Source organism: Aquila chrysaetos, chromosome 11 (assembly GCF_900496995.4).
Source record: "Aquila chrysaetos chrysaetos chromosome 11, bAquChr1.4, whole genome shotgun sequence".
NCBI classification, from domain to species: Eukaryota; Metazoa; Chordata; class Aves; order Accipitriformes; family Accipitridae; genus Aquila; species Aquila chrysaetos.
Genome location: NC_044014.1, coordinates 18,867,145 through 18,879,401, shown reverse-complemented (window position 1 = coordinate 18,879,401; position 12,257 = coordinate 18,867,145). Strand labels below are relative to the sequence as shown.

General features: G+C 37.6%; 1 protein-coding gene across 2 annotated transcripts in view; it reads right to left on the bottom strand.

The window, feature by feature from the left end:
• Positions 1 to 11,046, bottom strand: part of PDE6C (phosphodiesterase 6C) — a 29,971-nt gene extending 18,925 nt beyond the window's left edge. For both annotated transcript variants that reach the window (XM_030031266.2, XM_030031267.1), the window contains exon 1: positions 10,359 to 11,046. In XM_030031266.2, the coding sequence (XP_029887126.1) occupies positions 10,359 to 10,838 (480 nt within the window). In that variant the 5' untranslated portion in view covers positions 10,839 to 11,046. The remainder of the gene's footprint in view (positions 1 to 10,358) is intronic.
• Between the last annotated feature and the right edge of the window lie 1,211 nt (positions 11,047 to 12,257).

Below are 12,257 nucleotides of genomic sequence, written 5' to 3'. Positions count from 1 at the left end.
CTGACAGACTCCCATTCCTGCTGCTCCCAGCCCGACATGGTCTTCTGGTGAATGGGAGGGTGTAGGACCAGGGGGATCAGGACTCAGAGCCGCTTTTGTTGGGTGTGTGATTCTGTGGGAAGGAGACCACGTGATTGTTGAATAAGCCACAACTAACTACCCCACCAATTTCATCCTTGAAACGAAATGCTGAGGAAGGTTTAGTAAAAGCTATTCTTTCAATTCTTTTATGTAAAAAATACTGGGAAGCTAGTTCATGTTTCATTAAAACTGTTTTGTTTCCTCATATCAAAGAAATTCTTGGTGTTTTCTTTGAAATGCTTCAGTGTTCTCTTTAATTTAAAAAAGGGGATTTGAAATTTGTCAGGGAAATCTGTTTGTCAAAGGTGGTTGTGTTTTGTGTTGTTCTTACGACATTACATCTAAATGAACTGAGTTATGACTTGGGGGATTGAAATCTGTCAATATGTGCATACTGAGAAGCGACATGGTTCTACTAAGCAGCTAAAAGAGCCAAACTCTGTCTTCACTGAGCCTTTTCCATCCCCCCACATCTGCCACTGCTAACAAGTCAGTGCTCAAACTTCTTCAGAGATGGGCACTCAAGTCCTGGTCTACAGTCAATGGCAGATTCTCCCTGAATTTCCTTTAACAGGTCTGCTTCTGATTTCTCAAGGTGGTGAGTGGTTGGTGCTAAATGAGAATGTCAAGAAGTGGCGAGCGGCCTGGTAACCACAGAAGGTCGGACTGCATTGTAACACCATGGATAGGAATGGCAACGGGCCAGAGGGATGCCAAAGGAGTCCTGTTTTAAGGACATCCACCCAGAACCAAGATTCCCAAACCTTACCAATCCCCTGCTGTTAGCAAATATTTGTAAACCCACTTATAAAGTGACTGACCTGTTACTGCATGTCTACCCACAGAGCTGATACATATTACTGCTGTTAATTACTGCGTTAGCTTAGGCAGCCAAAATCTGTGTGGTGGATCTCAAGGTGTCTTCCTTGCTGATGGGCTGGAGCATGTTGCAGGATGGCACATAATGGAACTTCTGCTTTCATGAATTATACACAAAGCTACTTCAACCAAAAAAAAACATTGCAGGATGGCACATAATGGAATTTCTGCTTTCATAAATTATACACAAAGCTACTTAAACAAAAAAAAAAACAAACAAACATTTTCTAGGTTGTAAAATCAAGCATGAAAAGGCTAGGAAATGCCAGAACTGAAAGTGTTTGTCTACTATTTGGATCTTTCCTCTTAATTTCTTTCCCCCCCTCTTCCCTCTAGCAATTGTTTCTGCTATATGTTGAATTTATAGCCTATACAACCCTGAGAAGGTAGACTGGATTTTATTATGTCTTCAAAATATTAGGGTGTTGTTTTTTTTTCCTTCAGTTCTTCATAGCTTTTAGACAGCCCATCTTTTACGTTTGCATTTTAGATTTCCTTCTAGGACTGCATTTCTGTGCAAGGAATTAAATGTGTGGAAGTAACTCTGAAATGTCTTTTCTATATTTACAGACTGGGCTGTCTTACAGAGAATTGATTTTCTTAAGGACAGCCTGCGTCACCCCCATAAGTCACATTGAGAAGAATAAAAGTAACCAGTATGTTTTCTCTGTAGTTCAATGTATCAGGCTGTATTTGGGTCCCTGGAAAGTGTAGCCAGTTCCAAATATATCATCCAGGTGAAGAGGGGATGCTTCCTCTGTTTTTGTCAAACTTTCCCTGAGTAGTTGTTTTCTGTTTTTCTCAGAGAAAGGTATAGGGGTATCTCATTTAACAGACATCCAGGGAAAATGCCGGTCATTCTGTCTGTTCTAAGAATCAAACACTGTCCTGCAGTCTGCTAAAAAAAGTATGTTATTACATGGAAATATTTCATTTTCTCTGAGATGTATTACCTATTGACACAACCATTCTGGTTTTGGGTGTGGTTTGGGGCTTCAGTAACAATTTCTGAATCTCTGACTGTTTTAGCCATAAAAATAAAGTAAATCAGATACTTTGACCCCGTTTTGTAGCCTCACCAAGAGCACCTAGCATGATGGTGAGGCCCAAGTTCCTGGTTTTAGAGCACTGTATGCTGCTATGAGAGAATAAATAAAAATTTGAGACACTCCTGGATTTCTGAATATGTAAAAGGGACCTGTACACACCAAGTAAGCTGAACCAGCAGGACACAGCTGCTGAGTCTTAATTTGCTTAATAACTCCAGACTGAAGGTACAAGCAGTGGTGTTCAGAAGTGTTCAGAAGAAGCACTTTGGTGATACAATTTTTGCAGAAGATAGGAAAATTGCAATGCAAGTCTGTGTTAATAAACAAAAAGTTCAGTAACCACAAGCTATCCTGAGTTCTGCCTAGATAGTGCAGTGCAGAAAGATATAAATACCTCATAACACATCATTGACAGCATTCCCACAGCATATACAAAGACTCCTATCACACATGATTTGCATATACAATCAAAAATTTATGCTTAGATTTAGGTTTTTCATTATTGAATATTTTGCACATAATTGGTAGGAGTTTTGAAGCTTTTATTTCCAATCAAGGTTTTAAAATATTTTCTCTTCAGAACATAAGCTCCTTTTGTTTTCAAAGAAAATCACTTTTCACAATGTCTGGAAAATCACATTCATGGACATATAAGCAAGAAATGTGCTCTGCAGTACCAGAGCCAAAAGAGCATCTTGGTGCTCCCATAAATATATGAGTGTGGACACTTAGTCTATTTGAGCCTGATCTTATGAATCCAACCATCTTTTAGAGCAATGTTGTGAACTTTCAGCTCTCAGTTAAATCATATAATAGGCTTTAAAAAAAAAAAAAAGAGGGAAAGGAAATCTGTTGATAACTCACTAACTGTAGTACATTTGGAAGCATTTTCTACTAGCTCCATTTAAAGCTAAGATACCTAGCCATTTACTGTACAATGATGGGTGCTGTAGATACATCCTAAGATGTGCAACTTGTCCTGGATTTGCACTAAGCTAGCACCAGCATACAGAAGTGGAAAATCAGGATGCCTCTTTGTGTTCATCTTTCTGAGACAGGTGATAGAAGGTAACTGGAGAGGGTTTGGCAGGCTACTATGGATCTAGCCTATACGCTTGAAATTAGTAGCTAATTCATGTTTCTTGATTCTCTAAACCATGACACCAGTTTTATCTCACTGTAACTTACCAACACTACTACACATTATTATTATAAACCTCTTACTAATGTAATATTAATATAATGTTCTATGTTTAGATTATTTGGCCTCAAGTTTTCAATTCCTTTAAGTTGTATAAGCCTAATTTCCACCTCATAACTACCAGTGGAATTTACTGAATTAGAAGTCACTGTTGTGAAAAAAGTGTGATTACACCTCTGTGAAAGGGAAAAATAAGGCCATTCTTTCTAAAAATAATTTTTATTTTCCTCATACAGCAGCTACAAATAAACTTGCTTACTGAGACTATACCATATCTGATTCTGAATTGTAGCTACACAACTGTAAGTTCACATCCATAGTAAGGTAAAATAAATATAAAGGAGAAACTCACTCCCGTGGGAACCACAGGCATTTCAAGAAGAAAGGTAATTTTAAAAGACTACTTAAGCAGATAATACTTTATGATTATGTAGTTTGTTTTTTAAAAATATCAATGTTACTTTATAGTTTCTGAAAAGTTCTTGTTGATGGACTGCCCATAAGAAGGAACCATCTTGTGTCTGTCTTATTTCATGGCTCTCCCTGCAGATCTCCGTTCCTTCCTTGGGAGTGATATGTTCTTCTACGTCTCCTTCTACCAGTTTTTAAAGACCTTGTTTCCTTTATGATGAATTCTCCTTCATTGGCTAGTTTTAGATATCCCACAATTCTTTAAGCAAACTATGAAAAAGAGCTCTGTAAAAATTTCTAACCTTTCACAGGCTTTATTCTATGCCAAGCTTAGAAAACAATGAAGACGATCATTTTAACGTTCATTGAACCATCCTACAGTATTTAATAAAGGAAGTACATCTTCCAATTCATAATGTTATCATGGGATTTGCTACACTATGGTCCAGAACAACGAGCTAAACCCTGAGCATTTCTGATGGGATTAACGGCAAAATGCAGCCTGAGGCAAGTGAGTTTGACACTATTGGAAACTCCAGGTCAAAGTCTGCCGTGTAAATTATTTCTTGAGTGTAAATTTGATCAGAAAATGCAAAAACTACTTTAAGTAATGAGATAGCGTAACCCTTGTTAATTTGGGTTCCATTGCACATGTAAAAGTATGTAATTTGTACAAATGCAGGAAAGACAGAGAAACGGAGAAGTGTGAAAAGCAACTCAGAATGAAAGTATAAGGGAACAAGGATCCCTCTTCCCTGTTCAGCTAGTCAGGGTGAAGATTCACTCCTCTGGTTGATTTGAGGTAATAGGAACAGCAGCTCAAAGTTGTTAGTACCGAGGCTTCTCACATCTCCATATACTTGCTTATTCCCAATTGCTTTTAATTTGGCACACCATCAGCATCTTCATTACACATGTGGTTTGAAATGTTAGGAAATGAGACCTCCCCATAAACCTTTGCTTCCTTGACTGGGGGCCTTTCTAGCAAGCAGCATGGTGTTGTTTTGTTCACGTCCCACAGATGACATTTACACCTTGGTTTTCATATCACCATCATCATTACTCCCATTCAAAACACTCTTCCTGTTCCTTCCTTGTTGCGTTGACTCCAAGTGACCTGTCAGTATCTGCTGTGCAGCCTACCTCTCCATTCTGAGTTTGGTAAAGTGCCTCAAATATCACAGTTAAGGAGAAGTGATAAGACTTAATCCTGCAGCTGAGGTGGTAGTGGCAAGAAAGCAGATGCCTATTTTCCTCCACCTCTTTCCCCTTATAAAGCATAGAGGAAGAATGGCTTTCTGGGACCCCCTGCAGTATTGACTACTTTGCTCCTGTCGGGCTGGAGGTTCTGGGTTGGATAGATGAGCTCGGACTGGTCAAAATACATCATCCTTTGGATGTGTGATGACCAGGAGTGGGTCTGGAGCACTACTGGAACAGGAACCACAGGAACCTCTGACATCAGGAGCTGGTGTCACACTTTCATCATTATCACACATTTCTTGGAATGATCTTTACATGTTTCTGTTTTTCTTCCTGGTAGCCCTGCAGTATTTCCTCCTCTTCCTATTTTGTTCTCCCACTGACTGTCTTGTCTTGGCTCAGATTTCTCAAATAAAATTTTTACCACTGAGTAGGTAGTATTGGCATGCTGTATTGCTTCATCTCTTATTTGTGCTTATCCTAATTTCAACTGACAAATGTTTTTGTTTCATAATGATATAATTGAGTATGAATGGAAAATAAAAAGCACATACCATCAGCTATGAAAATGTCATCAGTCTGATTCAAAACCAAAACCAATTAGCTAAATGAATTGGCTCTTCATTAGGCCACACGCAAAAATCATGCATTGTCAGGGATGTAAAACAACTGCATTTTGACATGTAACTTACTAGCATTACAGAACAAATTAACTTGGTATCTTCAAGATCACTAGAGTTCTGAAACTGAATCAAGTAAAAATTAATATGTATTTAACAGCATTTGGTGGTTGAACTTTTCAGTCATGTCACTGAAATGTGTGTTTGTTATTTGCTGTATGTAGTGGCTATTTTGCAACCTTTTGAAATTGAATCTGTATTATATTGCTTTAAGTGTTTTTTTCACATAAACCAAAATTAGGCTAAAAGGGAACTTTTCATTTTAATTTTTAATGTTCATTTTTTCCTCAATTTTTGGAGCTTTCTTCTTTTAGCACAAATTAATTGAAGGAAAGAATTAAAGGTTTGGGTTTTTCTTCTGGAAGGCACAACTAATAGAAATTTGTTCCTGTGTTAAAATTTCTTGTGAGTTGACTGAATCTTTGTCTTTATAACAGATTGGAACGCATTTCCATTTTTTCAGTTAATATTTACTATATTGAGTGTGAGTTTATGACAATCTGTTTTTTATTATCAAGATGATAAGATAAAATGGAGGAGCAGACATTAACATTTACAATGGAACTTCTTCCCAGGTAAAAGGCTACCTCTCCATTTTTTCCCCATCTTTAGTTTATCTTGGGATTGTTTCTTTCAATTCTCATTACTTTCCAGACATTCAGGAAGGCAGTACTTCTGTAGCATTGTGTATCTTTGCTCTCATTTCTTCTCATCTTAACACCTCTGAGTTTGTTCATCAAGAACTTCCCTCTAAAATTATTTTAACAATCTTCCCCTGGCCTTTGAAGCTTTTTTTAACATACTCTGCCTTGTCAGTATGTTGGATATTTGGGTTTCTTCTCCAAGATCACATTGTGAGGGGACTAGCAGAACCTGAGTTAAGAACTGAGACATCTTATTAGCAAGTGGCTGTCCTGCTACCCACTCCACCACAAAGTGACTCCATTCTTTCCATTTTCAGGGCAACCAGTTGTGTCATTGACCGTCTTGCTCTCTCCTGTGTTTTCCCACTGCTTCATGTTTTTGACATGGATGCATCTGATTTCAGCAATGTCTTCTTGCCCTAGGAGGGAGTCTAAGACTACCGCCTGGTCCCAGGACCACTGCTGTGTGTTACCAGAGCAACTGTTTAACACAGCAGCTGGACAACAGTTCGGTGTCCAGGTCTCCTCACTGCCACATGAGAGTTTGAACCACTGAGCTGCAAAACTATGCTTTCCCATTGCTCTTTTCTCTTCTCTCTTCAAATAATATTTATTTTATTTTACAACTTGGTGTAGATTCAAGAAAAGGGATGGAGTGTTTCTTCTTCTGGCACATTCCCATGAATCTGAAACTCCTGTCACTTCAGATAAGCCTGGAATTAAAGTCCCCTCCATCCTTGCATTAAAGAGAAGTAGAGCTCCCACAAAAAAAAGACTCATGCAAACTGAAGCTGGATCAGTTTACAAAGGGATGATACAAGTGTTTGCAACTTGCAGATGTATTTAAGTTGTTTTCTATCATAGGTTTCCAGTGGTTAAATTAGATGCCACAACAATCACTGCTCTGGCTCCTTAATCTGAGTTGGAAGCACCAGAATCTCTCCACACTCTGTTGTTTCTTCAGTTCACTTCACTGGGGATTGTGGATTCCAGTGCAGGACCTCTAAAAATGAGGGCTTGTTATTTCAGTGTCAGAACTTTTTAGTCCCTTTATGGATCTAATCCAAAAGCCTTCACTTCTTTTGAAGCATTTTTTCACCATTTATATAATTTTATACTCTACTATAACCAGGAATATTATTTCTTGAGTTTCCAATCCTCAGTTAAACCTTTGTCTTCAAATATCTCTGAATTAAAAGGAATAATGCAATAATTTAAATACATGATGGATTAAAGCAAATATATATAGTCTTTATTATTGGTTCTAATAGGCTGAGAATGTGAGACTTAGATTCCCCAGAAGACATGCTCCTTGTTTAACTATTTCTTAGTTCTTAGTTTTATTTGGAAATAATGCCTTAGCAGAAGTTGTAAGGTAATTGTGCTCTTCTTTATTATGTTGTCTGTGTTATCATTTTATATTTAAAGAATACTAATGGACATATCAAATTTTATGCAGTCTATATTTTAGTTTGCAACATTTGAGTCACATACTCTGCCAGACCCTGGGAATAATGTGAGGCAAATTATTAGGGTAGTGGTCCTGCCTGGCCTCCTATTTCTCACTACTATTAAATCCTGGATTAAACACTATTAGCTCTCATAGTCAACAGGTCCATAATCTTGTGTGGAGACTGTTCTGGCTACTAAGTTAATTATGGAAGGTCTGTATCTTTTCCTCTGCTTTTCTTTTCTGAAGCATTAGTCAGGATGAGGAGCTTCCTCAGGTTTATTGGTACCTTTCCAGGTTGAAGAAGGAGATAATCCCTAAAGAACTGGCTACCAGGCACTAAAAGTGGAGTATTATGTTTTTTCAGTGATTTATTGCTGTTGTGATCTTTTGTTACATTCACTCTTGTTTTAAAGGGGTGGTGACTGAAGCATGAAAATGTCTCACTGTGGGTTTGTCAATGTTGTCATGTACTTAAGACTTAAACACTATGCTGTTTGGATATGGATTGTGTCAACAATAGAAAGTGGTTAGACATGACATCTTTAAGGTACTATACCCATCTAAAATTATTGATTGTGCATTTTGTATTCTGACAAGGCAGTAGGGGCAAAATTCCTCTCTGGCTTAACTCTGCTTGTCATTTTTTGCTTAGGATTTGGGTAGCAGACAACCTAGTTTGAAGTGCATACAAAGCGATCTGAAAAATAATTATCCTTTCAAAAACATGATAAAGGCTTCAGTGGCTGCCTATTTCTGCTGCCATGGACTAACTATATTCCTTAAGTGTTACTGACTAAAGCTGCAGTTCTGCATTCCTTATGGAGATAAAGATTCTGGTGACATTAGTGGGACCTTTGCCTGTGTGAGGAGTGTGGATTTGGACACTTCACTTCTTGTACAAATAGAATGGAAATAGTGGCAATTTTGAGACCTTTAAATAACAAATCTTGATCCCAGAGAAGTCTCTGGGAGTTTTGCAATTAACTTATAAAATGTCAATGTTTTGATGACATTTAGTTACCAAATGTGGATTAATGGCACCGTGGTTTAACTGAATTTTAAGTGTGGGCCTAATGGCATAGACCTCAGTAATCCTAAGATAGTAAATGGATGCCTAAGTAAAGATTACCTTAGAATGATTGAATAATAGCTGGACAGATATTCAGCTGACATGAATTAATTTATGAGTGCAAAATCTATACCTAGCAGGATTAGATGGACAGAAAGGTTCTCTTATTTAAGCATATTCAAATTACCTTTGTCACAAAATTTTGAACAAATCCCATTGCAGAACTATTTGGGCAGCCCTGCTCTGGGCACCTCTCACATAATGATATTAGGGAGCAGTGCAGTGTCTGATAGAAGGCACATCTTTCTTGATCCTCCTGATCTTTTCTCATGTAATCAGCCTTATGAATTTAGAAGGATTATCCTCCAATCTCCCCATGTGGTGGTAAGAGGCAGTGAGTCAGATGCTTCTTGTCAGAACAGCAGCCATTGAAGAAAGCATCTTAGTGGTCAGTTAAAAATCAACTGATTTGTTTTCTCAAATCAGTCATTATTCTGTTTTCTCCCATGATTCCTACTTACATCTGAGGTAGTTTACTATATATTGGAATGTTCTTTTCACATATATATGTGCATTTTCATTTGTTTCTGAGCTTTAAAAGTAATGCTTTATTCCTTTATGTCTCCCAACTTTTAACATGATAAAATACATTATTTTTTGTTTACCTCCTGGAAAACATAGATAATTGCAGTGTATAAAGATTTTCATTATTTACATTAAGCTTAGGACACTGAGGTGGTTTCCATCTCTAAAATGGCCCAGAATTTTAAATTGACTGCACAGGTAATACTGAGAAGCCATACTGTCATCTTGTATAATTATCTTAGCTCCATTTGATTATGCTGAGCTTTTCCACATAAGGCTAAAAAGAGATTAAGTTGTCACCATTTGATATTACAAGGTTAGCTATTTTTAAAGAAATCTACAACAACCAAAGCACATTTATGTTTCCCCATGTATTTCAGAGCAGTTTCTAAAGCAGTTCCCACTCATGCATGTTTAATTTGTTAGGTCACTCATAATTTTAATTAACATTTGTAATAATCCTTATCAGCACCATAACTAAAGAAGGTGATTCTGTGGAAATTCAACAGGAACTTTGAAAATGTCAGAGCAGCTCTGACTCATTAATCTTCTTCTATAGATGGTTCTGAACAAAAGCCCTGGATCTGGACATTATCAAAATCTGGAGCCATCTTAAATTCAAAGACAGACTTGAAGCTGAACATATAGGTTGACATCATCTTCATCTGGATTCATTCACCTACCTATAAAGAAGCATCCTCATTAAAAAAGCTGCAAATTAATTGTATTCAGAGATGCATGTATGGCAGCATGGAATGATAAGGGAGAGCACTTGCAAGCCCATACTGGAAAACAGAATAGGAGCCTGCGTTGTGCAACAGAAACACAAGTACTTATTGGTCTCTATTAATCGAATATTCTCCTCCCTTATTATAGTAAATTACATTACAACTATTGTGCAATGATACTGGAAGTACTCCACTAGGCTACATGGTGTGGTTCTATTGGATTTTAAGCAAACTCTGCTGCTGCTTTTCTCATGCTTTTGGCCTGGATTTCTTTCTCTGGGATGTTTTTGAAGAATGACTCTATACCACAAGCCCTGTGCAGGAAACTGAGTAAGCAAATGCACAGAAACCCATTCCCCAATAGAAGTCACTTACCTTTTTCACATCAGGTATATTAAAAAACTTCTTGGTATGAGCAACCCATCCTGCTATCCCGATGTCCAGAGGAAAAACAGTCTCATTGTCTGGCTTCACCAAATTCTCCTCAAAGCTGGAAGTTGGAGTGACATTGAGAAGCCTGGTGGCTACCTCTGGAATACCATTTCGGGAACGACAAATAAACATACTACACCGATCAGCCGCCAGCAGCTGTGCCAGCCTCTGCAGGGCCTTGTGCACTGTCTTTTCCACAGTGCCTCCTTCATCCTGGATTTCTGTTAGCAGCTCAAAAAGTATGTTACACTCCTCCAGACGGGACATGTCTTTGAAGCTGACTCCTTCCTTCACATCTCCAGGGCTCACTTTAAAGATACTTCCCAGCACTTCTGCCCTCATTTTTCGGTCAAAATACTCCTTGGCAAACTGGGGATTGTTCTCCAAGTATTTTTCAACGGCATCTTTATTCACCTCACCCATTTTTGCTGGATTGTTCTTAGGATTTCTTTTAGAACTGCATCACCATCAAAGCAGGAGTGGTAGCAAGAAGTCCTAACTTGATACTAGTAAAAAAACAGTACTTTATACATATTGTATAGCTCACAGGCATAGTACATTCACCTTCTTCTGTGGCTTCCAAGCCTTCTGAAACTCTTGAGATATGACAGAAGGCACTGGCTTAGCATCTTCTTAGTGTGAGATCTTGGAGACTGCTAATTAAAGAGATGTCAGGACACTAAACCCCTGAGCATTCTTAGCTTATAAATCCTAATGGAATCATTTTAGCATTTTAAACTAACCAATTAATTCTTAGACCTTATAAAATTGTCTGTTGTATAGATATGTATACCTGTATGTTCTCTCCTTCATTCACAGTATATGTACTTTACTACACAGTCAAAAGTTTCCATTGAAACTTAATATGAGGAATTCCACTTAGATACTTAGCCCACATTATACACGTGCACAGATGTACACACGTGTATTTATGAGAGGTACTTAAGCAGAGGAAAATAGAATGTTCCAGAGAAAATTTTTAAATCGCAAAAATTACTTTTTCTCAAAATAGTCAGGAGATGATTGAAATTGGATTACTAAAAGTAAATAATTATGAAGCTATACATGCATAAAATAGGTGAAATCCTAAAGACCTTATAAAAGTCTGAGCTTGCTCAAGTGATTTACCCAGGTGGAGATGAAGTTAAAGAATTAGAATTTGAATCAGCACAGCCAGATATGATTTTTTTTTTCCAAAAATAGATAGCCTAAAGGAAAAAGTAAAATTAGAAAATGGCTTGAATTTAAATTGAGTTCAGGAGACAGTAAAATTTTTACTCTATAAGCATAAATAAACAGACAGGGTCCTGCAAGTAATGCAGTTTCTTCTATGCCTTCTTCAGAAAAAGTGGGAGATCTCTGCTCTCTTAAATAGCAGAAAAATGGTAATAACTGACAGATAGCAGGCACAGAGGGAATCTTGAGTCTGGTTGTAGCTTTTTAACAAGTTTGAAGTTTCCTACCATCGGAAGTTCAGCATTACTCACATGAATAGAAAAAGAATGATGAAAACTGTGTTGAATTTTAGGAGAAAACACCCCAGGGCTATGTGAGCGAGAAGGCTGAGTTTAAGTTGAGTGCCAAGTATGACAGCAAACGATCTGTGTTCATTGAAACAGATCTGAATTTCAGCACAGTAGGAGGGCTGCAATACAATTAATCTTATTTCTATTTGTTGCATCCACATTGATAAGAAGCAGAAAGAGATTCTTGGTATAAGAAAAATCGATCATATACCCTTTGACAATTCTTAATTTGAAAAGAGTAATTGTCAAAGTACAACTTTGTCTGTCTGCCAGAGGCCACAGTGTGTCAACATTCATTTTTATCAACAGATCTGAA